The sequence below is a fragment of the Suricata suricatta genome, chromosome 11, assembly GCF_006229205.1.
Source record: "Suricata suricatta isolate VVHF042 chromosome 11, meerkat_22Aug2017_6uvM2_HiC, whole genome shotgun sequence".
NCBI lineage: Eukaryota > Metazoa > Chordata > Mammalia > Carnivora > Herpestidae > Suricata > Suricata suricatta.
In genome coordinates, this window is record NC_043710.1 from 93,430,998 (window position 1) to 93,457,038 (window position 26,041).

The 26,041-nt window shown below is 55.2% G+C and overlaps 1 protein-coding gene across 1 annotated transcript; it reads right to left on the reverse strand.

The window, feature by feature from the left end:
* Window positions 1-9,277: 9,277 nt before the first annotated feature.
* OAF (out at first homolog) lies at window positions 9,278-26,041 on the reverse strand (the record flags this gene model as incomplete). Its single annotated transcript, XM_029915678.1, has 4 exons — window positions 9,278-10,314; window positions 11,855-12,035; window positions 12,833-12,967; window positions 25,892-26,041. Coding segments are annotated over 4 exons (732 nt in total), but the record flags the coding sequence as incomplete, so codon positions are not given.

The window sequence follows — 26,041 nt, forward strand, 5'->3', positions numbered from 1 at the left end:
TTTAGAAAAGCCGTGGGGATGTTTAGAAAGAATCTGGCTTTGGACTCCTCTCAACCGCACACCAGCAGTGTGACAAGAGACAAGGCTCTTCACCTTCCTGCTCTCATTTTACCCATCTGTAACACCGGGCAGGTGCCTATCATAACTGTCATCTAGCTCTAAAGCAGTTTAACAGGTGGCCGAGCTCACCTAGCCCCCATACAGTCTCACAATGTCCTGGAGCTAGGTGGGACCCAGCTTATTATTCCATTTTCCGTTGCTGACGTTGCCCCTTGCCTTCCCTTCCAGGTCCCCGTGGTTGTGAGGTTCTTGATGACGATGATGAGAAAATTATTTGTGTCAGGGGGCATGGGGACAGCCACCAGCCTCATCTGCAGAGCTAGGAAGTGACTTGTCAAAAGCATACACATCCCTAGTGATGGTGCCTGGCTCAGTCGAGTCTCTGGACTCCCATTCCAGTGCTCTTCGTAAGCACCCATCATGGGCTTATCATCTACGTTCCCCCCACTTTTATCCCCCATTCTTTAGGTCCCAGGAGATGGTGCCAGGGCCAGGGAATCACATGCCTGTAAGCCTAGAAAGCCGTGAGTACAGGACCTTGCCCCCTTTTCCAGACAGGTGTCCCTACCTACCTTTAGTCTCAAGGACTATTTCCTGCTCACAGCACACATACTGAGCTTTTCTGTCTCTCTGACTTGTTTAAGGTGTTCTTTCCATATAGTATGTTATCCACCACCCACCCCAATGATCCCTATTACAACACGCAGCATTTATTGAGCTCTGACTAGGTGCCAGGCACTGTGCTAACCAACACTTTAAAGGCCTCCAATCTTGCCTAGTCCTCATAACAACTCATAAATGGGGCTGTTATTATTTCCATTTAACAGGTGGGTAGAACGAGGCTTAGAGAGTAGAACTTGCCCAGTGTTGCACAGCCGAGTCGTATACGGGCTCCTGTTCTGAAGCTCTGTACATTACTCCCTCTGCAGTTTAAATGCCACCTCCTTTTCTGATGTTGAGTTGATCTGCTCTTTTACTAAATTAGTGTAACACTTCGATGTTCTTCATGGCCCCTGCGACAGGTTCTGTGGGACTTTTCCTATCCTACCTCCCGTTTGCCAACTGACTGGCTGCTCCCGCAGTGCCCGCACACACAGGCTTCAGGGAGAGCTCAGTGGGTGCCGCAGAGGCTCCGGAAAAATAGGAAGTCCCAATTAGTGCCTGTTCAGGTTCCCACAAACCACCCTCCCCCAGTCCCATCGTCTGGTAAGAGGGAAGAGGACCGTCTTCCTGTTTCTCTGGCTGGGGTAAGAGATCAGTAGAGGCTTCTTGAAGGCCTCCTGGACCCAGAGACACCCACCCCCATCTCAGGACACCTCTAACCTGTCCCTTCTTCCTGTCTCCCTCCTTTCCCTTCCTCCACCCCTCTACCTTAGGTATGGCTCTTTCCCTGAGGTCCATTTCTTATCTACAACTGTATTTCACCTGTCACCATGCTAGAAAAATGCCTGCACATGGTTTATATACCCTCGTGTGCCTGAGATTTCCATTTCTCAATTTGCATAGCATTTGTGTGGCTGTGTGCACGGAGGGTCTGATTCTCTGACCACCGCATCTGGGCCCTGTTTTTTTCCTGTGCAGAGTTACCTTTCTTCTCTAAACTTTGGTGTTCCAGAAGCCAGAGGGGCATGCGCCTAATGATTTCTGAGGGCCTTCTAGCCCCAGCAGGCCAGGATCCTGGGGCCCTGGGGATGAGACACGGCAGTGTGTGTGTGTGTGTGTGTGTGTGTGTGTGTGTGTGTAGCTCTTGGGTATGGGGCCCATTGGGGCAGAGGTGGGACCTCTGAGGTTCACAGTTGGAAGCACAGCATAGGAATGCAGACAGGATGGGATGAAGGGAGGGGGAGTGGGTGGGTGGGGTGGGGCGAGGGTGACAGACATTGCCTCACCTTCATTCATTCATTCAATAAATATTGATCGAGAGCGCTTCCTATCTGCCAGGAAAGGTGCGACATGCTGGGAATGCCCCTCCTTATTTATTGAGTACAACTTCAAAGGGAGATACGGTTTTTAGGCTTCTTTTCTAGATGAGGCTCAGGGAGGCTAATGCAGCTAGTAGATGGCAGAGTTAGGTTCTAGAACAGGTCTGTCTGACTGCAGTCCTGGCGCTTTGATCCTGCCCTCCGATGTCTGCGCCAGAGACTTCCCACCTCTTAGATCAGGTAACTTGAGGTGGACGGAATCTAGATTCTCGTGCTTATGAGGAAGCCAGGTCCACAGGGGGAAGGACTTGCTCAAGGTCACATGGCAAGTGGGCAATCACAGCCGCGCTGAGACTCTTCCATTCTCCTGGCTCCTCCTTCCTACACTCTTCCTGGGTCTTAGAAAGTTGGTGGGGTTAGGACATGAGAGTGGGGCCGAGGGGTGGAGTTGGACAATCTCTACTCCTTCCCTCCCAGACTTGCTTATCATTTCAATGAGATGAGATGAATGGGAATGCAAAAACAAAAACAAACAAACAAAACCAAAACCCTTATCCCTCCCTCTTTCCCAGAACTCAGAATCTCTGTGAAACCAGCTTTTTGAGCTCTGGGCAGCTGGGAGATGGTGGGGCAGGTGCCAACTGCCTGGGCCTAATACTCAATGTCACTGTTTGGCCTAGAGAGGAAAGGCTGTGGGGAAGAGAAGAGAGAGAGGAGGCTGCCTGGAGGTTAGAAAGGAACAGAGGAAAGAAAGGGAAAAAGAAGCAAGGACAGGAAATTTCATTGCCTTTGGACATCAGAAGAGTCATATGCAAATGAGATGCAAATTAAATACAAATGAGCACTTCCTGCTTCCCCTACCCCCACTCTTTCTCAATTAGTTGGAGGACTTTTTCAGAATGTGGTCAAAACCTTACTCCAGGATACCGTAGTCCCCAAACTATGATCCACTCTGACCCCACCCCAGATTCTCCTGGTCTCCCGGAGGTGACATCTGATCCCCTCGGCTGCACCTCTAGGAAGTCACTAGCTCCCTAGGCCCCATTTCTACTTGTGCATGCCCTCAGCTTCTTGTGTTTCAAGGACAGAAAGGGGAGTCCAGCCTCCCCTTTCAGACACACCACCGGATGTGCTCTCACCCGTGTAGAGAAGGTGGCTCTGCGGGGAGGTGGACCGGGGTCTCCAGCGTTCTCTACCTCAGCAGAGAGACCTGGACTTCTGGCTGGGGCCCTGCCGCTCACTCCCATTTCCTGTCATGTCAGCTGGATTGAGTTGTCAGGGCTGGGAGAAGGGTGGAGAGCGAGGCGTCCTGGAAGGCCACCAAACAACAAGTCCCTTCTAGCTCCTTCTGTCTGCCAGATGGGCTGTAGGGCCCAGAGCGTGGGGGTGCAGGGTGGGGGTCAGCTCCCTGCCCTGGGGCAACCACAGGGAATGGATCCAAGTTCAGGCTTCCCAAAGGAGCAGAGGGAAGGGAAGTGGAGGCCAGGAAGAACTTGCAGGCCTCTTTTAAAATCACACCTCAGAGGCAATCTGATGGCCCCATTTCCAGGAATGGGGGTGGAGTGGGTAAGATGACAAAGTGAGAGAGAACCAGGATAAAGCCACTGTTTCTGGTGAGTGGACCAGAGAGGACACAGGAGTCAGGACACAGAGTCATTCCCTGCCCCTGATATTCCTAATGTAGACTCCCCAGCCCTGGACACCCACTGCATCCGGAGGCCAGCCTTGGCTCTCCTCTAGAGGGCATACACACAAGCTCAGTGCCCACTTGGGACTTGATGTTTCCAAAAAAGTAGACAACTATAATATGGATTTGATTTTAAAACAACTCTGCCTTCTTTTTGATTGTGGGGACCACACTGGGCTTGGGTCTGGCCACTCTGATCACACCTTCAGCAGAACCCAGCCTCAGTCCCTACCTGACTCTCCACGCCTACCTAAGAGCAGGTAAGCCTCCCGGTCCACCTGCACGTCCAGGGCAAGTCTAAGGCTAGTGCGCCCTCTCGTGGTGACGGGAGGGGGGTGTGTGCCTTTAACCGGAGCATCCTTACCAGCAAGACTGGAGGGATCTCCCGCAGTCATGAGGTGAGTGCCCGTCCAGCGGCTGGGGGAACTACAGGTGAATTGCCCCCATTCCAGGCAAAGTGGAGATACTGAATTTTTATTTCAGAGTGCCGTTGGGTCTTTGGTAGGCACCTCACCAAAGGCCGGACTTTACTGCAGAACCCCAGTTGGAGTCTGCGGGCCTTAGCCCAATCCACTGTAGTGACAAGGTCCCTAGTGGTCATCCTGTAGCTGGACAGCTCTTCTGGTTAAAATGTCCTACCTCCCATACCGCCCCCTGGAGCTTCTGAGCTACATGTCATCCTAGGCCCTGACACATAGAAGGTCACTGGCCATTCTACCATTCATCCATTCATCCATTCAGAGCGTGTATAGAGTAGGCGCTGGAGTTGTGTGTTAAGCTAGGAGCTGGAAATGTAATGGGGACCAGACACGGTCCCCATCTCAGGAAGCTCAGTCTGGTGATGCGTGTGGAGCTAGGAATAGGCAAGTCCCTCATACCAGGGCACAAGGCTCTACAGGGGCCTGCTGAGGGGCATGACCTATCAACTCTGGGAGCTGGGCACCAGGAAAAGCTTCTTGGAGGAACAGAGATCTGAGCTGGGACCCCCAGCGAAAAGGAAGGAAGTAGGAACAGGTGGAAGTAGTACAGGGAGAGGAAAACAACAGCTGGGGAATGCATGGGCCCTTGGGGTCCCTCAAGCAGGCTGCCCAGATCACAGAGCACAGCAGGCAGGAAAACACGAATGAGGGGGACCTGGGTGGCTCAGTAAGTAGGTTGAGCATTGGACATCTGCTCGGGTCATGCTCTTGAGGCTCATTGGATTTGAGTCCCATATCAGGCTCACTGCTGTCAGCACAGAGCCCACTTTGGATCCTCTGTCTCCCCCCCTCGCCCCTCCCCTGCTAACTTGTGCTCACTTTCAAAAATAAACATTTAAACAAATTTTAAAAAAGTATTCTCAGGGCTGATGGAAAGAAGGCAGGAAAGAGAAGCAGAAGAGAGTGAGGGGGAAGGGCTGGGATCCAGAGCCCTGGGGGCAGTTGGGAGGGGGGCACCTCCCCCACCATCAGGGCAGGAGGGGATCCGGAGAGGCCTGTGGGCCCGGTAGGCATGTGGCGTCTGTTTCTGCTTCCCTGGGTGTAGGAGAGGGGGGTCCCATTGACGCATTGTCACTTCATCCTGCCTCTTGCTCTCGGAGACCCAGGACGCTGCCTCAGCAGGGCACACAACTGGAGCCTGGGCCAAGGCAGGGAGCCGATCACCACAGGGGATGTGGTTGCCACACCCAAAAGCTGGTCCTGAGGTGGTTTGTGACCCGCCTTCTTTCCCTTGCTGGACCCGAAGGCCCCTTGAGAGGTTGGGATCTTCTCCAAGGAGAAGGTATGCACGGAGTCCCAGCCGTGTGAGCCTGTGTTTCCCAGCTCACGTTTGCTTTCTTCCTTTCCACTAACCACTCCTGTAGGGTCCCATTAGGGGCAGGAAAACAGAATCGACTCAACACAGAGTGCCTTTAAGGAAGATCTGGCTTATGTAGAGAGGTGTGAGCAGGATTAAGGAAACCAGAGGGCCAGTGACGCTGAGAAGCGCGAGGGCCGCGGCAGGAAGAGGAAATAGCAGTCTAGGGGTCCAAGGAGGTCTGGTGCTTGGAGGAAGGAAGCCAGCGCAGAGGCATGGTCTGGGAGTGGCAAGAGGCAGGGACAGGTGCCTGGAATTCTCTCTCATCCTGCCCTCTGACCTCTGGTGCTCATCACTGGCTGACCCAGGAGGGAAGGAACCCAGGTGAGGCAGATCCACGGGTTGGTGTCCTCGGGCACAGAGCAGGGCAGAGGTGGGTAGAGAAGAGATGGGACAAGGGTGGGAAACAGGAGCAACCAGCCATTACCTGGAGACAGTCATTATTGATATCCTGAGTGTACACCCTAGAATGCTTTAATGTTTCTCAAGGTCAAAATGGCAAACACCATACGATGATATCAAGTGATAGCAGGTGTGGTGGTTAATTTGCTGTGTTAGGCTGGCTAGGTATTATGGTGCCTAGATGCTGCCATCATGGTATTTTTGTAGATGTGATTCACATCTACAATCACTCGGCTTTAGAGAGATTACCCTTGATAATGTGGGTGGGTCTCATTCAATCAGTTGAAGGTCTTAAGAGCAAAAAGTGAGGTTCCCAAAGAAGAAATTCTGCTCCGAGACTGTGACAGAAATCCTGTCTGAATGTTTGGACAGTTGACTTGCCCTGCAGAGTTCGGACTCAAGACTGCAAAGTCAGCTTTTGCCTAAGCTGCCTGCAGCCAGCATTTTGGATTTTGCCAGACCGCACAATCACATGAGCTAATTCCTTACTAGAAATCTCTCCCTGTCTCTGTCCCTCTCTCTGTATCCTATTGGTTCTTTCTCTGGAGAACCCTGCCTGATGCAGCAGGAACGTGGGGACTTTCGTACACTTGCTGGTGAGGGTGGGACTTGGGACAACTCCATCAGGAGAGCTTTCTGGCAGTCTCTACGCAATACTGGGCTATGTGGTGCTCCATTTTTACCATTTCTCTACAGCACGGCTTGTACGAGCAAATCACGGACAATTCGATTGTCACCAAACGCCTAACGACCCGAGATAGAATGTCAGCCAGCAGTTACACACTGACTGCTGGGTCAGGAAGCCCTGAGAGAGGGCCGCCTCTTAGCAGATGAGGAACCAGGGGCTTGCAGTGGGGGTGACCTCCCCCCAGATAGCACAGAGCTGGGACGAGGCCACTACCCACATTCCTACCAGGTCTAGGCGCTGTTGCCCTCAAGCTTTGCTTCTTGCAAGGGGTCCTTGTCCCACTTTTTGCCAGACTTCCCGATGGCTCCACCCACCGTATTTACGTTTTGGTGAAGACAAGATTTTCTTTGGCTAAGATTGCAGGGAGAGGAACCTGAAGAAAACCCACAGGAAGTCCAGAGAGGCCCAGTCCAGGTTGGGTCTGGCTTGTAGAGGCTCCAGTGAGGCCTAGGCTCCTGGCCCCCCCACCCAGGGCCTTGCTTACTTTGGCAGAAGGGACCCATCGGGAGCCTGTCCCCGCCAGCTCTAGTCCCGGGGGTCCCTGGGCACACCCCCCACGTATGCAGTGACTGCTGCTGGACTGGCCCCAGCGGGTGCTGCGTACCTGGTGCCTCTCCCCTCCCCGCTGCCCCCGGTTCCAGCTGGCCAATCCGATAAACCCATCTGGGTTAGTAGATACACATGGAGCAAGGAGGCTGAGGGTTGGAGCCCAATTAGGTGTCTGACCCTGGGCAAGTCACATAGTTTTATTTTTGAGCTGCGTCCACAAAATGTCACAGAATCGCTACAAGGAGCCAATGAGCTACTCTACCTGAAGGCACTGGAGAAATGAGCGCTCATGGTAGGTGCATTACCTGCCCCCCCCCCCCCCGCAACAAGTGTTTGAGAAATACCCAGATAAAACTTGACTTTCCTTGTGGGCATGTACAAACAGCTGACCCTGGTAATGAGCTGAGCTCCTGGGTGATTCTGATGCCCACAGAAACCCGAGACCCTCACCAGAGGAGCTGCAGTGGCTGGCGTTGGAGGCAACTGACAGCTGGGTTGGGAGGTTGGGAGGATCCTTGGGAACGACGACTTGGCCCGAGTACAGGGTCAGCCCAAAGGCTCAGGGAATCTTCTCATCCTCAGGCCCAGAGACCAAAGAAGGGGCCCCACGCAGAAGACCTCTCACTGCTTGGGACAGGCAGGCTTGGAGGTGTGAGTCACTCCCAAAGAAGAGCAGGAAAGCACTCTTTAGGGGCGCCTGGGTGGCTCGGTCAGCTAGGCGTATGACTTCAGCTCAGGTCATGATCTCACAGATTGTGTGTTCCAGCCCCGTGTCAGGCTCTGTGCTGACAGCTTGGAGCCCGGAGCCTGCTTCGGATTCTGTGTCTCCCTCTCTCTCTGCCCCTCCCCTGCTTGCACTCTCTCTGTCTCTCAAAAAAATAAACATTAAAAAGTTTTTAAAGAAAAAGAAAAGCACTCTTCAAAAAAAAAAACCCACCAGCATTATTTTTGGCTACTTGCAAGTGAAAAGACATATGACCTGGGGCCCCCACCGCCAATAAAAAAGGCACACAGACAGGGAGGGAAGGGGAGGTGCCTTCTCCAGGTAATCCCCTCCCCAACCCGGAGCAGGGATTGGGGTTCAGGACTGAGGGCTGGGGTTGGGCAGCAGGGGAAGGAGGAAGGGGCCTGGGGAGGAAAACCTCCCTCCCCCCGCCCTAGCACAGCTAAAGCTGGTCCTTGAAAACGGGTTCAGAAAGAGGCATACTTACCAGAAAAGGAGGCCTCCCCATCCATCCCTAACTTGACCCTGGCCAAGCAAGCCTGGCTCTCACCACAACCCTGGGGCCTCTATATCTTCAAGGGGCGGCAGCAGCCTTCCTGAGGAGTCTTTGCGGGGCGGGTCATCCTGAAAGCCTGTTTCCCTTTCTAAGGCGGATGAGGAAGGACCTTACTCTCCTCCTTCCTAAGGATTCGGGTCCCCTGGAGCCCTCCTGTCCCTGCCTTGTGCTCAGTCCCCCCACCTTTCCAAATGCCTGCCATCCTGCAGCTTCAAGCCGTGTTGCATCCAGTCCAGGAGACCCCCCTCGATAACTTCAGCCTGCGCCATCCCTCCTTCCTGAAAGTTCTCCAGCACTTCCTATTACAGTCTCTTCAAACTGGAAGGTACTTTTGAAGCGAAGAGCCCTTCAAGATGCCTGGTTCAGCTGCTCAGGTTTATAGGTGAGGAAATGCCTGCTCTTTTCCCTAACAGTAACGATACCAATCATAGCAAATGAAATGAACATGTGTGCTGGGCACTTCAGATGTAAGCCGTGTAAGTCTCATAGTTAAGCCCATTTTATAGCAGAGAGCACTGAGGCACAGAGAGGTAATGTGACTTGGCTCAAGATTGCACAGGAAAGAACCCAGGCCAGGATTTGAACCCTGGAAGTTTGGTTCCAGAATTTTTGCCTTATGTCTTGCCTTAATCTATTTACGCTATTCCTATCTGACTTGCTTATCGGTGTCACTTCTTCTTAAGTGCAGAAGTTTTGTCTTACCCTTCCCCAGTATGTCCCTGGTCCATCCTCTCCCTGCAGCACAATCCGGGTTTTAGGCCGGTGGAGACCCGTCCCCGGCAGGGTGAACACCCCACCTGCCACCAGGTGGCAGCATCGGCCAAGAGTTCTCTCAGAACTCTGAGACTAGCACTGTCAAATAAAAATTTATAAACTTTTATTTCTGGTACAAATGATAAATACTTTGCATTAAAAATCTGGAATTCAAGTTTTCCTCATACTTCATGCTCCCTCCCTGCCCCAGAATCTTACAAAAATATTTCTGTTTCCAGGAGGGACGCTGGTGCCTGTTCTCCCAGCAATGTCTGGGTCTGGGGGGAAAGGCACGTGCAGCTTGTGTCTGGGCTGGGAGGGCCTCACCTGCCCCCGTGTTGGGAAGCCAGCAATGAGCAGAAGGCACTGTGATCTGGGGGAGGGGCTATGACAACGGTCCCCAACAGCCCCCTCTCTGGGGCATGGCCCCCTCCTCATTGGGCATTTGATGGTACAGAGGGGCCAGCTCCTTCCAGATGGGGGGGCGGGTGTGGAGGGGGTGCTCGGTGTAACTGGCAAAGACACCTTTTAGGGTCTAAGCCTTCAAAGAGTTAAATAGAATCATGGACCATCACATTTTGTTTGCTGGAAAGAGAACACTTCAGGGGAGATTCGGGGAGGGGAGATTGAGGTTCCCCACGTCAGAAGAACCCTTGTCTCTCGGTCCCCAATGGGGGCACAGGGTGGGAGTGGGGGCTGCCTTCATGAGTTAACCCCTGCCATGCCACACCCCTTTTCACAGTCTTGAGAGATGGGGCCAGAGGCTCCGCGATCAAGGGAGGAGAAGGGAATAAGGCCTCAGTGGGGGCTGGGGGAGGGTGGTGGACCCAGAGCAGCGAACTCAGAGCCCGCCCCCTTCGCCCCAGACCAGCTAGGGGTCCTCGTCCCACAGACACAGCTGCCGCTGGGGCACATAGAAGTCGAAGATGTAGCTCTTCTGGCAGCTGCGGATGCCGCACTTGTAGGGGGCTGGCCGGTCCCGGCTGTGGCAGTACTTGAGCACGCAGGGGTACCAGGCCAGGCTCAGGCCGTAGCGGCAGACACACGGCTTCCCGCCGTCCCCCACCTGCCCGCAGCGGGACAGGTGCACCTGTTCCGCGGCCTCGGGCAGAGCCTCAAACACGGAGCTGTCCACACCTGTGGGAGAGAGGCAAGGGTCAGCAGCTGGGGAGAGAGAAGGAGGTGGGGGAGAGAGAGGGAGGGAGGGGTCCACCCCGCATGGCCTCTTGGGGCATCCCACCAGCCTGATGAGCCAAGTATTTTCATTCTTGTTTTTATGGATGAGAAACCCAGCCCAGAGAGGTTTAATGATCACACGGAGGTCACACAGTAAGGGTGGTGTGGGGATGGAGTCCGGGTCTGTCTGACTTCAAGGCCTCCCCTCGGTCACACTGCCACCCTTAAAAAATACCACTATAGGGGCGCCTGGGTGGCTCAGTCGGTTAAGTGTCTGACTTCGACTCAGGTCATGATCTCACGGTTCATGGGTTCTAGCCCTGCGTCAGGCTCTGTGCTGACAGCTCAGATTCGGATTCTGTGTGTCTCCCTTTCTCTCTGCCCCTCTCCTGCTCATTCTCTGCCTGCCTGTCTCTCTTAAAAACAAATACATGTTAAAATAAATTTTAAAAAGTACCACGAAACTAGGATGTGACGGAATAGAGATGTGGGGAGAATGAATAGAAAATCAAGAAGAGGTTCTTAAGGGAGGTGGTATCTGAGGAGGGCTAGGTAGGGAAGGACCAGCACAAACACACGCTAGCAGTCAGGGTGGCCAGGGTACACACAGGGTGCTAGGGGAAGACAGCAGTGACCTGGCCCCTGGCTCGGCTCAGTGGCCACGGGATGGACCAGACTCTCGGAGGGACAGTATTGAGCTTGAGCCTCAGTTTGGGGCTCATTTCTTTTAATGTTTATTTACTTTGAGAGAGAGCACAAGAAAGCAGATGTGAGTGGGAGAGGGGCCAAGAAGGAAAGACAGACTCCTCTGCGCTGACACCACAGAGCCTGACATGGGGCTTGAACTCAAAACAGTGAAATCATGACCTGAGCTGACATCCAGAGCTCAACCAACTGAGCCACCAAGCGCCCCCTGTTGGCCACTTCTAAATCCAGCGGTGCCCTGGGAAGGACAGGCACTGCGCGGCCGGCTGAGGACCAGGGGCCTGGAGTTTTAACTGTGGCATCTCCCTGTCCCCTCTACACAGAGGACCTGAGGACAGTCCTGCGAACGGAATCAGGAAATGGGGCAGCGGTAAAGCCACACAGGCTGAAAAGCAGGGACCACACCAGAGACTGGGGAGAGATGCTGGCACCAGGGAAGGCAAGAAAGAAAGGAGAGACGGGAGCGGTGGGGGTGGGCGGGAGCCATGGGTGCCAACCCCAACACCTACACCCCCTCCCCTGATGGAGCTCCTGTGTTCTCACTAACGGAGGGCATGAGGTGAGCGCTGCCCAGAGATCTCCCTCCACACGACCTGGGAAGCCATAGGTCTGTGTCCCCCTACCTGGAAAGAGTTGCTTCCATCTGGCTGACTCATCTCCCTGAAGAGCCACCCAGGTACCACTTCCTCCAGGAAGCCTGCCCTGACCAGTCCCAGCCCGGTTTAGGGGCTCCTTGTCCGAACTCCCGGTATCTCAGTGCTGCACTCTAGCCTGGGGGATGTAATCCCACGCTGACCTTGCTCCAGCCAGAACCGGACGTCCTCCTGGCGGGTGTAGATGGCATCTGCGGCCTCGGCACACACATTGCGAAGATGGGGGCTCAGCAGGCCCCCCTGGCTGAAGTTGACGGCCATGTCCATGTGCAGGTGCTCCAGGCCCCGCACCTCCTCGGCCTGCCGCACCGCCCGGGGGTTCTTCTGTGTGAAGAGGAAGAGTCACTCCCAGCTGGCCTCCGAACCTCCCTGCCCTGCTTTGCCTAATCGCTGAGGGTCAGACACCCCGGTGCTGGCTGCCTTTAGCACCCTGGGGCGTGCTGGCAGCCAAGGGGCAGCAGCCTCTCCCCTGGCTTTGGCTTTTAGAGAAACCAACCCCCAGGGCACAGCCCAGCCTCTGCAGCCACACCTTCCAACAGGCAGAGAAGAGTCTGGGACCAGGGAGGGGAGTTGAGGGGAGGGGAGGGTCTCATTTAGGGAACTCAGGTGAGTCTGGGGGAGAGGCCCACGGTCCAGGAAGGGACAGGGAGCAGGTTGACAGACTGAAGGATTCTGAACACTGCGCTCAACACTTTACACACATGCTCTCATTTAGTTCTCAGTATAACTCTTTTCTCAATAGGAAAAGTAGAGACATTGAGGGCAAAGTGTGCAATGTCACAGGGATATGGAGGGGTAGCGCTGGGTCTGAAGGTAGATCTGACCTCAGGGTCCAAGCCTGGAAGCTCCACCCATAAAGGGAAGAGAGCTGAAATCAGGGTGCTGGAGGGACGTGGCAGTTGGGGGTCAGTGCAGATTAGCAATCTGGGGTGATGGGTTTAGGTCTGGCCTTGGGCAATATCAAGGAGTTCAGGACTACAGGGGAGAGTGAGGTGCTAGGGGTGAGGGTGAGGGTGGGTCAGGGGGTGGGTGAGAGAGCGAGATTGGGAGCGGTCCAGGCCTGGGGCTGGGCCTACAGCTCTGGGGCGGGAGCTGGGGGCAGGCTCGAGGTGAGCACTCACCTGTCGAAGCTTGGCCATGGCCTCACTGGGGATGATCTCATTGTGGTGCAGCCGGGTGACAAAGCAGAGCGCCTGGAACTGACTCTGTCCCTTCTCCAGCTCCCCCAGGATCAGGGCTCGGAAGATCTTCACGTCCTGGTGGGGAAGGGCAGGAGCATGGGGACCAGCTGGAGTGGGTGGGGCCTTCCCCCTTCCCCCAGCAGCCCACCCAGCGCACAGCCCTGGCCTTGGACAGGACATGTGCCTGGATACTGCCCTGCCATGGACACTTCCCTCCTGCTGGCCTAGGAATTTTTATCTTTCTCATTTAAACCCGTGACTTGAAAGAACACACCCCAGATGTTCCAAAGCCTCCTGGAAAATTCACAGAGCAAACCACCAGAAAAACCACAAAACAGAACTGTTTAAAAGTACAGAACTTCACCTTGAAAGAACGAGCACCCCGCTTTGGGTGCCTGGTTCCTTCAAGGCTGATGCTGCCCCTTGGTGGCACCTGTGGCACCCTGATCGGGGTGGGTCACAGCCCCTAGAACTACCTTACCAGTCCATAATAGGGAAGGGGTTGAACTTTTTCCAACGTTGATGACTTCTGGCCTGGGGGAGCTGGGATGGTTCACCTCTCCCTTCCCTTGGCCACTTCCCCTTTCCCCACGGGGTTACTAATGGCGTTATCAGCAGGCCAATGGCTCCTTCCTGTTACTCTGCACGAATGGGGGAGGCTGGAGGGGAGCAGAGGGAGGAGGGAGAGCGGTCCCCCTCCCAAACTGGCTGCTAGATCTGACCCAGCTACACCCAAGGTGCCCCCCTGCTCTCACTCAACGCTGCCTGGGCCAACTGCTCTCAGGGAGAAATGAGCAGGTCCCGCTCAGAAGTGGTCTGGATCTGTCAAGACCGCCCCCCCCCCCCCACCAAGGAGGTACCCTGGCTGCAGGGACCATTCTCCTCTAGAGCCCCAGTGACCCTGCATTGGCAGTGAGTATGGACAGGCCTGTGTAGTTATTCAGGTTTTGATGGCCATGCCCTGGCCTGGTCCACTGAGAGAGCCCGCAATGACTCGGGGCACACGGTATTTCCAGTAGAGTATAAGTGCTCAGAGACAGAGGCTCAGGGTCTCCCTTGGGCTCCTGTACAGGCCACGAGGGGAGGCTGTACCCCACCTCTGCCCTGTATTAGCCAGTGCCCAGGCGTATCTTCTAGCTTCTGTAAGCCTCACTGGCAGGATGGGGACAATAGGGCATTTCCCTGGTAGGCCTGAGTGAAAACTGAGTTAGTGCTGATCCTCGCAGAGATCAACAAGTATTATAAGTGGCCGGAACCCCTGCGGGCTGCCATCTCCGTGCACTTGTGAGGTCCCTTGACTGCAAGGGTGTGTCTCTTACTTCCTCTTCCTGCAAATGATCTCCAGCACGAGGAGGCGTGGGCATGTGTGGGGAGGTTTTCCACCAGCATTGCAGAAGGGGAGACTGAGGCCCAGCTGGTGAAAGGTTCCATGAGGCTCTTTACGATGCCAGATTTCAAGGAAGGTGAATCAGAGCTCGGGTTAACCCAGCTTCCTCGACAGGAAATCCGTTCTTGGGCCCTGCAGCTGGAATCTCCTTGTCCTGCCAGGCTGGGCCATCCGATCCTCCACTGGCTCAGCCTGGCTGAGGGGAGACTGGAGGCTGGTACGCTGGTGTATTTTCCACTGGGAGCTCACTTTCTGCCAGGTGAGACCTGACACCGGACTTCCCCCCCTTAGGGCTCCAGGCAGCCGGGCGTCCCTGGCAGGACCCCGAGGTGGGATCCAACATTATTTTCAGCAATGGCTCTTTGAAAGAACCTTATCTGGAATATTCTCAGCATCTTCTCCAATACCACAGCCATTTGCCTGCAGTCTGACCGCAACCTAGTGGCTTCTTTGCTTGGGGACATCACCTGCTCACCATTGAGAGAAAGCATTTGAACTCTTAGACCAGACAAGAGGGTAAAACAGAGAAACAAACACACACCTGCTTTGAGGTTTTTTCCCGGCCTCTGTATTAAATGACAATGTTGGTGACAACAGCAAATGCCACTAAATGAGGAATCTGACTGGGGGTGAAGAGAGGGAATGATTTCTCATTGAGAGAGATTTACCTGGGTAGGGAAAAGATTTATTGAAGTTTATAACCAGAAGGGACAACTCACTGTTATTATGAGTCGAAAAGGGTGTATTGTCCTATTTAAAATCTTTACAACCAGAGGTAGGAAGGATGATTATTACTGAGTTTGGAATGGGTTCCTTGCTCAAGGTCATGGGACTAGCAGGAAATGTGGCCAGAGTTTTAGCCCCAGGCGGTCTGACTCCAAAGCCAGTGCTCTCTCAACTGCAATGCACAACTGCCTCCCTGGTGTCCTTGATGCCAGGTTAGAAAAACCAAAGCTCAGGCCCAGAATGGTAGTGTGGTCCACTCTCGGCCTCACAGCTGGCAAGGGGCAGAGCCAGGATTAGAACTCAGTTTACTCATCCAGCCATGCTGGAGGCCCTGTGTAGACCTGCCCTGGGAATAGGGCAGCTCCCACTCACGGGTCAGCATGACTACCAAAACCCAACATCTGACACGGATATGAGGGTGACATCATCTGACACAGATATGAGGGCAACGTGAGGCAGGACCACCCTTCTAACCCGCCTGCTTGTCCTGCCCAGAACCTTTGAGGACCCTGAATTCTCGTCTTCTTAGTCCTACTTCTCCAGAAAACCCATATGCCACCTACTGATGCCAGGGAGGGAGTGGGCAGCTCTAGCTTCTGGGTTTATTTGGCTCCATCATCCTGACCAAGTGTCCCTCCTACCTTCTCCACCTCAGCTCCCTGCTAAGGTTCCGGGGGCCCCTTTCCCTCCAGCACAGGGGAAAGGGCAGGGGAAGAAGTCCCCCTGCTTTAGCAAACATCTGGCCAGATGCTAGACCCAGGCCAAGTGGAAGCCTGGCCCCGGGACAATTTGCTCCGTTGTGGCTTAATGCCCAAGGCAGATGGCACAGCTGCAGCTGAAGACAGGGTGCCGGAGGTGGGTTCCTCAGGCCCAGGACTCAGGCTAGGGCTCCCAAGATGGGAAGTTTCTATAGGGCTCCTTGCATGAGCTCCCAGGAACCTCCTGCCCCACAGGAGCGGGCCAGCAGGAAGACGCCGGAGCGTTCAGTACTGGGGCGGAGACCTGGGCCCTGCAGCGGGTGTGGTGAGTGTGCCATGGAGTATTGTCTGCTGAAGTCCTTTGCTGATGGGTTTTATTTTTGTTTGCCTATGTTTTTTTTTTTTCAGTTTGTTTGTTTATTTAGAGAGCATGAGCGGGGAAGGGGCAGAGAGAGAGAGAGGGACAGAGGATCTGAAGCAGGCTCCGTGCTGACAGCCCAGAGCCCCATGTGGGGCTCAAACTCCTGAACCTGAGATCATGACCTGAGCCTGAGTCTGATGCTTAATGACTGAGCCATCCAGGCCGCCCCCACCCCCACCCTTGCCTGTGGTTTTAAGCAAGCATTGGGAGTAGATAGGTTGTGGGAGGGCACAAGAGTTATGAACAAAGGCTCTGCAGCCAATACTACCTACGTTCAAATCCTGGCTTTGCTGAAATGGGCCACGTAGCCTCGGGGGAATTAACCTACTTGTACCTTAGTTTCCACATCTGTTAAATGAGTTAAACTAACAATACCTCTACCTCCAGGGATTATTGTGAGGGAAAAATGAGTGAAAGGTCTCAGAACATAGTGGGCTGAACTCTTTATTATTGTTGCAATCTCTGGCCTTGCTCCAACTGTGATCTATCCCAGACCTGCAGATGCAGGAGCAAAGGGTTTTCTCCGAAAGATGCACCTGAGGCCCAGAGAAGTCAGGGGAGTCCTCTGGGGCTTTCAGGTAATCCGCAAATCCGTGGGAGAGCACTGGTTAGCACGGCCTGGGGCAACGCCTTCACAGGCACCAGGCTGGACAGGGAAGTGATCAAGATCAAGGCAGGACTCATGAAGAGACTGACCTCCTGCAACCAAAGTCAGAGCACCAAAAAAGACCTTGGGTTGAGGTTTATGGTAAGTGCTATGGGGCAAAGGATGGATGAAGGGGCATTTGTTTATCCCTTAAGGATGGGATGGGGAGGTGAGGCAGGGAGGGAAGACATTTCAGTGGTCCTTAACAGTCAAGAGATGTTGGGGGGCTTTCTAGCAAAGAGAGAGAAGCGTTCACAGAAGATGGGACTGTGAGGCTCTCTAACACCCCCACCCACTCTCTCCCTCCGTGTTGTTATTGATCTGCCTGATTCCCCTCAAAGCTCCTCTTGTCCTCACCATACAGTGCACTCCCCACGTCCGGCACCCCGTCCGCCAACAGCGCCTCTTGTACTCCCTGAGCATTGAACTGAAGAGCTGGTAGTTCCCAGAAGAAGCAGTGAGGCCATGTGACTTCCCAGGAGCTGATTCCTCTGCTGGGGATGCCCCGTCCCCACCTGCCTGCCGTCTCTCAGGACTCGGTTTGAACGCATCCCCTCCTCTGGCCTGTCCCCCCAATGCTACCCTCACCGACCTTCCAGGGGACTCGGCCGGCCCCAACTCCTGACCTCTGTAGCATGAATCCCACTGTGTTTGCAACCCCTTCTTGCTGTACCTTCCAGACTCGGCTCCACAAACCTGGGGCAGCATCTTATTTGCAGTGTATCCTCGCCCCCTAGAACACAGTAGGTGCTCACTAAGTGCCTGGTGATGAATACACGAAGGATGGCGCGCACACACGGGAGCCTGGAAGCATTCTGAGACAACCACCAGGGAGAAGGTAGGGCGAGGGGGGGCAGAGAGAGGTTGAAGGAAGAGACTTCATCCTTCGAGAAGGAAGAGGAGAGGAGAGGGGGAGGGGCAGTGGGTCTGAGAGCACAGCCAAGGCGTTCCAGCTTCATCTAGCAGGTCCCTGGAAGCCATGGGTTTTGAGTGGACCTGAACCTTGGGTTGTGCTGGGCCCGTGTGCACCTGATCTACATGCCAAGACAAAGGACCCCATCCTCATGTGGCATCTTCTGCCTGGGCAACCAGTCATCCAGGCCCTGCATGGTCTGCCCCTGGCTCAAGGGCGGAGACCAGGCCTCATTTATGCAGGAACCTCAGGGTCTAGCACAGAACTGGGTCGACACTTATGAGCCGAGTGAACGAACGCATGTGAGCACACACGCACGCGTGCACACACACATACCTCTCTCCATTCCCTCACTTCCAAGAAGACTGGTGGTCCTCCAGCTGCTCCTTTGGCTTTTAGGAGGTTTCAAAGATCATTTAGTTCATGATCCAGTGAGGGTCCAGCTGGGGACGTGACCTTCACAAGTCATGCAGCTGCAGAGGCAGGACCAGAAGCCCAGAGCTCCTGACTCACAGCCCAGTGACCTTCATGCTCCCCCAAGCCCTGCTGTCCGCCCTTGTCCAGATCTCCCCCTTCTCCATGCTCACTCCTGCGACGCTGTGCTGCTGAGCCCCCGGCAGCTTACAGAGAGAAGGCTGAGCTGGGGCTCCGGGTGAACACCTCCGAGACAGTGGAGGGGGCTCTGGGAAGCCCGGAGGAGGGGGGGCGGCTGGGACTGCGGCGGGGCACAGCCCTCTGCACTTGAACAGCAGACATCCCGTATATCCTGTAACAGGCGCAGGTGCAGCCTTCCTAGGGAGAGGCCCCAGGTGAAGCTTAATGTCGAGGGCGGGAAGCAGCGATGCAGACAGAGCCCATGGGAGGTGGGCTGGGGTGACAGTGGAGCGTTCACGCTACCCAGGATCCCCAGCTCCCAGCCTCAGATAAGACTGGGAGGAGAGCGACACAAACTTCTCTTTTGCTTCAGCCGCTGCTGGGGTTTTCTGTTGCAGCCAAGTCAAATCCTGACTGATACACAGGGACACCCACCTGCTTCCCTCCAGTCACGGGCCACACATCTGTCATCTTTCGCGCGTACTTGCTGCTTCCAGAACAATCTCTTTCACACGCAGTTGCTCCTGTCTCCCCCCCCCCCCAGGGCTCAGCTCTGCATGCCCCCCCAGCCCTCTGCCCTCACATGCTGGGTGCTCACATGAGCCACCTCACCCCTTTCTCTGAGTCAGCGTCATGTCTCCCCGAATCTCTCACACAGCCTCACGCACTCCCTCACCCACGGTCTAACAACATCCTCACCCTGCTGTCACTCTGCCCCCTTGTCCAGGGAGCCCACCGGAGAGAGGTGGTGGAGGGGCTCTGCTGTCTCAGCCCTCCTGCCAGCCCACCCCCCTCCATGGGGAGCCGAGAACTAAGGGAGCCAGGGTGGGGAGCTGTCCCTTCCCTCAGTGCCCTCCCAGCCCCCCACCCTCTGTGCCGGGTTCTTTCGAAGCACCCACTCCCCCCCACACCTCCTCGCTCTTGGACAGGAGGCGCAGGCTCCTGGGAGCGCCCTCTGCCATGTTGCCCCCTTCCCATCCCACCAGAGCGCATGATTCTGAGGCCTGGGCTGAGCCAGTCTCAGCATTTATCCCCCTGCTCCTGGCTGGCGCTGCTTTATGGCCAGAGAAGGGACCGGGTCTGTTGGACGAGGCGGCGAGGAGAGGCGGTTGGGAACCAGCACCTTCCTCACCCGGGCTGGCTGCCCTGGGGCAGACGCAGGACCACCCTAGCTGCTCTGCCCAGTCTAACCAGGCAGGAACAGGGGTGGATGGGGTCAACCCAGAGCCAGGCGGAGCACATTCCCAGGCTGGTGCCCAGGGACACAGGCTGCCCCCTTTACCCCATTACAGGGATGCCTGCATGCCCTCAGGGCCAGGCCAGCCAGGGACAAAAGCTTCTTGTTAAGGGCCATTAGCACAACCACCAGTCCGGAGCAGTGCCCCCTGCCCTCCTCCCAGCCCCCTGAGTCCCCAGTTCTCTGTCAGCCAAATCCCAAAGGTCACTACTGTTCCAACTGCCCTGGGGAACAATGTGAGGTTTTATGCGGATCAACTGTGCCTGCTGTCCCGCTGACTCAGGCTCCTTCGATGGGGCTCCAGGCTCCTCTCTCAGCCAGATTCCCAGACCCAAATGCCTCTCTTGCTCCCTGCCCTTCATCGGAATCCACAGTGGCAGACGCTTAAACACTTGCCAACGTAAGGGACAGAAGCTCCTAATGATGCTGTGGCCCCTGGAGCAGAAAGAAAGTGCCAGAACAAGGTGCTCAGCAGCAAAGAAGGAGAGCTCGGGTGTGGGGGAACCTGTGTGGGCCCAGGCTGGCACCACTACCTCCCTTCTCTCGAGCTCTGCTTTGCCACAGCCTCTGATGCACTTCTCAAAGGACCGTGAGTGTCCTACTATTGTCTGGGCCATGCCTGCGCTGTGTCTGAGCCTGGGGCTCCAGGAGGTCAAGTTGTGCACACACGTCTCTCTAGAGGAAGAGTCTTGGGCACAGAGCTGCCAGGAGCCAATATCAAATCCACCAGGGGTTATGAGCTTGGGGGGAGGGGGTCCAACTCAAGTCTGTAGAGAGGAGGGTTTCTCTGTAGATCTGTTCCTCTGCATTAAGGTCTTGTCAGCTTCTTCGTCCCTTTCCCCTCCCCTATTCAGTATCTTCAGTCTTCTGGAAGGAGCCTACATATGTTACAGCACACATCAATTGAGATACAGTGGGAAGGTCCCTGGGTCCTAATCCTGATCATCCACTACTTGATCTTGTCAGAGTCACTTCGTAGCTCTAAGCCTTGGGTTCCACATCTGCAAAATGGGGGTAACCCCTGCCTCATGATGTAGTAGTGAGGATCAAATGAGGCTGTGCGTGAAAGCAGCCAACAGTGTGTGATCAGAGGGACTACTCGGTATGTGAGATCCAGGGGCCTGCAGTTCTCATCACGAGGCTGCACCCTGTCTTCCTGTGAGAGCCCTTCTCTGCCTCTCGCCATCTGATTTCTAGCAGGCCACTCCTCCCTGGTCCTAGGTGGCAGTTCCCGCTACCTGACCCAGGATCTTTTGCCAGGACTCCACCTGGACGTTGGCATTCAGGGGTGGGAGATGCTTGCCAAGCTCCAGGGAGCATGACTGAACCTTCCCTGGTGGCTGCAGATCCAGACCCAGGGAGGAATTCACTTGGACACGGCAGCGGGACTGCTGTGAGCCCCGAGGGCCCCACGACACAAGCCAGGTCGTTCCATCTGGTGACTTCTCATAAACTCCTATGAGGAAATGCTCTGGACTCCCAGAAAAGTCTGGGCCCTCCTGAAAGCAGTTCTGCGGTCCTCTGTTCCCCCAGGAAGACAACCCGCCCATCACACCCCGTGTTCCAAACTGCTACACTTCAGAGACCCAACATAGGGTAGGGGAAGACTGGTCTCTCAAAGCTTCTCCGCTCTGATGTCCGTGTGACAGGACATCCTGTTGTAATAAACAGCCTCCGGCAGTGCACGGTCATTTGCATATTCCACATCTTCCAGACTACATCTGACAGCTTGCAGCCTCCCCCGCTGCTCTCTCACCCCAACCAGGAACCCCCTGAGGCGGGGACTCTAGTGCTCTCTGGGCTGCTCCTTCCTGACTCCCACTCACCCATCGGTGCTCCAGCCAGGGTACCAAGGGCTCAAGTTTCCACTCTTCTTGGATCCTGCAGAGTGACCTTGAACTGACCCACACTGCCATATGGCTCCCCTTATCTTGGCTCCAGCCCACCGCCCTTCAGGGTCTCTCCTGCCACACATCTGAGCCTGTGGTCCCTCCCTCCCCTCTTCCCAGTGCACCCTCCATCCCAAAACAGTTGCACATGACTTTCTCATATCTTTCAGCCCCACCCTACCCATCCGGTCAGCACCAGACCACAGTGCCTGGAACATGACTCATCCCCCTCCCTCTGCTTTTGGACACTCAGACCAGGGAGCAAAGGGGAAAGAGAATTTGGATGAGGACGCCAACCTGGGGGAGGGGGCCAAGCTGGCTGATGGACAAAAAGCCAGGTTAGAGGCTGGGGGTGGCGACGGGCCTGGTAATAGACGTGCAGAGTGTGTGTGCACATATGAGTATGATTACATCCATAGGATCTGGATTGTAAGGGAGAGAATTGCCTACTGGGGGTGGATTATGAAGGACAGTCGGTGTACTGAGGGCATGCAGAACTAGGCGTAACGCCTGTACGTTGCTTGGAACACATTAGGGTTATCCTGGGTAGAATGACAGCTTGCCAAGTGCTAAGTGAGTGGGGCTCTACCTTCATTTAACAGTCTAACCTGCTTGTGGGAGTCATGGGGCCCCTTTAAAACTACTCTCAGATATCAGATCTAATTGTTATGGGCTGCAGCCCAGGCATTGGGATTTTCTAAAGCTACCCAGGTAATTCTAATGGGCATCAAAGTTTGGGAGCCATTGAGTCATGGCACTTTTTTTTTTAAGCTGGAGCTCAGTGCGCCTGATGGTCAGCAGCCTTGGAGCAGGGTATGCAGTGACAGAGGGTGGCCATTTGACAGCTCCAAGCTACCTGTGGAGTTTGGAACCAATCCTTGCCTGAGCTCCAGGCTCTGTGTCCTATGGCGAACGGATTACTGTGACGACTGTTACTGCTTCACCGCCTTCAAGTCCAGCGTGGCAGTGTGGGGAGAGCCAGACAGGACTAGAACCCCGCCTCTTGGTGAAGGCAGACAGAGAGGGCAGGAGGGGCTGGAGGGAGGGGTTGGGGGTAGAGAGCGGATGGGCCAGACAGAGAGCTGGCACCAGGGCAGTCCCTGCAGCCCTGGGTATTCTGGGGGGCCAAAAATGACTGCTCTGTGCTCAGAAGGGCTGGCCAGCAACTGTGCAGTGGGACAGTTAATTTTGTGTCGACATGACTGGGTGAAGGGGTGCCCGGAGGGCTGGTAAGACATTACTGCCAGTGTATCTGTGAGGGTGCTTCCAGAAGAGATGAACATTTCAATTGGCAGAAAGAGTAAAAAAGATGGCCCTTGCCAGTGTGAGTGGACATCGTGTGATCCGGTGAGGCTGTGGATAGAACCAAAAGCAGAGGAAGGGCGAGCGTGCTCTCTTTGCTTGGGCTGGGACACTCATCTTCTGCCCTGAGACACTGGCACACCTGGTGCCCAGGCCTTGGGGCTCAGGCTGCAGCCACACTGCCAGCTCTCCTGGTATATGGAAGCCACTTTGGCCAATGTAGACAAAGGACTTGGGAGGGGGTAAAGGCTCTGCAAATGGCAGACTGTGGGACTTCCCAGCCTCCACGATCATGCGAGCCAATCTCTGGTAATAAATCTCTTTCTGTGCATCTTGCTCTATGTCCTATTGCTTTTGATTCTCTGGAGAGCTCCAGTATATAGTGCTTTGAGAAATTTATAATGAGGGACTCAAGGCATCTCCAGGCTCAGTACTGACTTTCTGTGTGACTTTGGGTCCATCATTCAACCTCTCTGAGCCCAGGCTCAGCAGGGAGGGCCCAGGCTGCTTTGCGAAGTGGGCGATGATTATGAAAGTTGGTGGCTTCTATTTCTTGGGTGCTTACCACAGCAGCCAGTGCATAGTGGGTGTTTGCCATGGATTACCGTTTGCTTCTCAAGATAGCCACGGGATTAGTGCCATTATCACCCCCATTTTACAGAAAAAGGAACTAAGGCCTGCAGAGATCAAGTGCCCTGCTCAGGGTTAAACCACATCTGTCTCATTTTGGTCCGGAGTGTTTCCCAAAGGTGAGAAAATGGCAAACATTGCTATTCCTAAGTGGACTGGGAGGGTTGGTACACAAAACAAAAGAAACAATGTTCAAGCCTTCTTCCCACAGGAAAACTTGTTATGTCTAGATAGAACCTTGTGTAAATCTGCCAAAGGCTATGAGGCACAGGGCTTTGAGGACAGAGCGGGCCACAGAAAGATCCACATATGAAAGCTGCTTTGGCCAATGTAGACAGGGGACTTGGGTGGGGGTAAAGGCTATGCTGCCCTGCCCCGGGCTAAATGAGAAACCTGGAGCTGAAGGGACCTTGGAGAGCGGGTTCCCTTTCTGTGCCTTCCACCCCCAGTTCCTGTCCTCGTTGGTGAAATTGGAGATGCCAGGGCGGGTGTGAAATGCCAGCTTCTGGGTCAGAGGCTAACCTGCAAAGCAGACTCGGGAAACCTGGGCGGAGGTCTGAACCACTGCGGGGATTAAAATGGGGCCCTTGCGATCAGCTCCAAATGGCTTCTCCAACTGGGCAGTTAGCCCTCCACTAAACTCTCAGCTCCTGTCCCCATTCCTGCACCCCACTGCCCCTGGGGCTCTCCCCTCTTGTGGACCACAGGGTAGAGCAATAAAAGAGTTTATGCTGCAGCCAGAGGCTATGAAAGCTCAGCCCCACCCGTCCTGGGTCTGAGTCTCTCTCGATGATGTCCTAGCCACAGCCTCGGCTGCTGGAGAGGTTCCTGGAATCGGGGGTTCCCAGGAACCCCAGGGTTCCAGCCACCACAGAACAATGGGCAGTGGGCAGGAAGGTTAAGCGACTCTTGGCCTGGCCAGAGGTGTGCTCTCAAGGACAAAGGGCTTGAGTGGAAGGTTAGAGGGGCAGAGGAGGAGACCATTGCCTTCTGAGGAGTCTGGCTACTATTGGGATTTCCCAGGAAAAGAAGATACTTGACAAAATTTCCCTGGAGTTTAGGTGTGGGGAGGCAGGAGGGACTCTGGCCCCGCTGGCTTCCTTCTCTCCATACACAGTCCCACCTGAAGGTGAGAGCCTAGCGTGGGCCTACTGAGTAAGAAAGGGCCACCAAGTCTTCCCAGCTGTGATGACCGCCCACACCCCACAGTCCACCTATGGCCCACGTCAGTGACAACTTGGTAGTTTGGGACAGATCGGCAGTCAAGCCCTATCTCTGCTGTCCACTGGATCCCCTCACCATGCTATTATCTACAGCAGTTTTTCTGGGTCCCCAAATTCTGCCCCTTTGCTCTCAAACTCCCACTCTCTGTAAGAGGGAGGAGAGAGAGTTGGCTTGGGTGAGGCTCTATGGCCTTGAACTTCTCCAGCTGTCCAGTTATCTAACTGGCCTCACCTCTCCACTCTCCCAGAGACAGGGCCTCTTTTTATCAGATGAGGGGCTGAGGGTGGGGGGGGGTGGATGGGTGTGTGTGTGTGTGTGTGTGTGTGTGTGTGTGTGTAGATCAGGAGACTCCCTTCACGTACCTACTCCTCACCCACCCTCTTTCCTTCCAAAATTCCTGCTGCTGGGTCACTGTTAGTCACTCACTGCCCTTCCAGGCCCATTTGCCAATAGCCCCCCACTCCTCCACTTTCCTCCAACCCCAACAACCTTGGGGGCCACATCCACCTTCTGGTCTCTCCACCAGGTTCCTTCGGGTTCTTACACACACTGAGCAGAGGCTGGTTTCTGCCCCTTTCCTGAAATCTGGGCCAAAACGTGGAGGTTGGCCAGCCGTCCGGCCAGGCAGCTCTCCCAGAGTGTGGGGACCTCACAAAGGGCCTCTCCCCAGGTCCTCCTTCTGTAAGCTTCCCAGCCTTCAGGACCAAGGAGTAGAGGCAGCTTCTCCATGGCTCCAGAGGGACAAGGGACAATCAGCTCCTACCTTTGCCCCCACCTCACTGCCCCACCCCCCCCATGCCTCCAGCCTAGGAAAGTGAAACAGGAGAGTTGGTTCATGGACTTCAAGATGTCAGAGCTGAGAGGCCTGGAGCCACCTCACTGACCTGCACAGAGGTTAAAAATGAGGCCCAGAGGAGGAAGGGGACTTGCCCAAGATCACACACAAGAACCCAGGACCTCTGATTGCCAGTCCAGGACTTTCTCCCCTAGAGCACAGGGAATTACGCCAAGAAGGGAGTCAACCAACTCTCTTGAAGCAGAGTCAGTACCTGGAGGGCTCTGGCAGAGCTGGAAGAGAAGTAGGCAAAGGGCTGGGAGTCAGGGAGGGAGAAGGCGCCTAGGCACCCAGAGAAAAGGGGTGAAAGGCTGGAGGGGGCTGGCAGAGGAATTCCTCAGGCAGAATGATATGGGCGCTGGGGACCCTGCAAAGAGGGGACGACCCTAAGTCTCCTTCCTCTCCTGGCCCGCCTTCCACCTGCAGGCCTCGGTGCCACCGGGGACCCCGGGGCGCCCTGGCTCCCAGGTCCCCCCAGGCGAGGGAGGGTGCCTCACCTTCTTGAAGTCGGCTGTGAAGGAGACGAGGGTGCCGTCGGGCTTGCGCAGCTCCAGGCTGATGCTGTCGGCGTCGCTGTCCGCCTGCAGGCTCTCCTCCGTGACCTGGCCGTCGGGCAGCCGCACGCGGACCCGCAGCTCGGCCGGCGC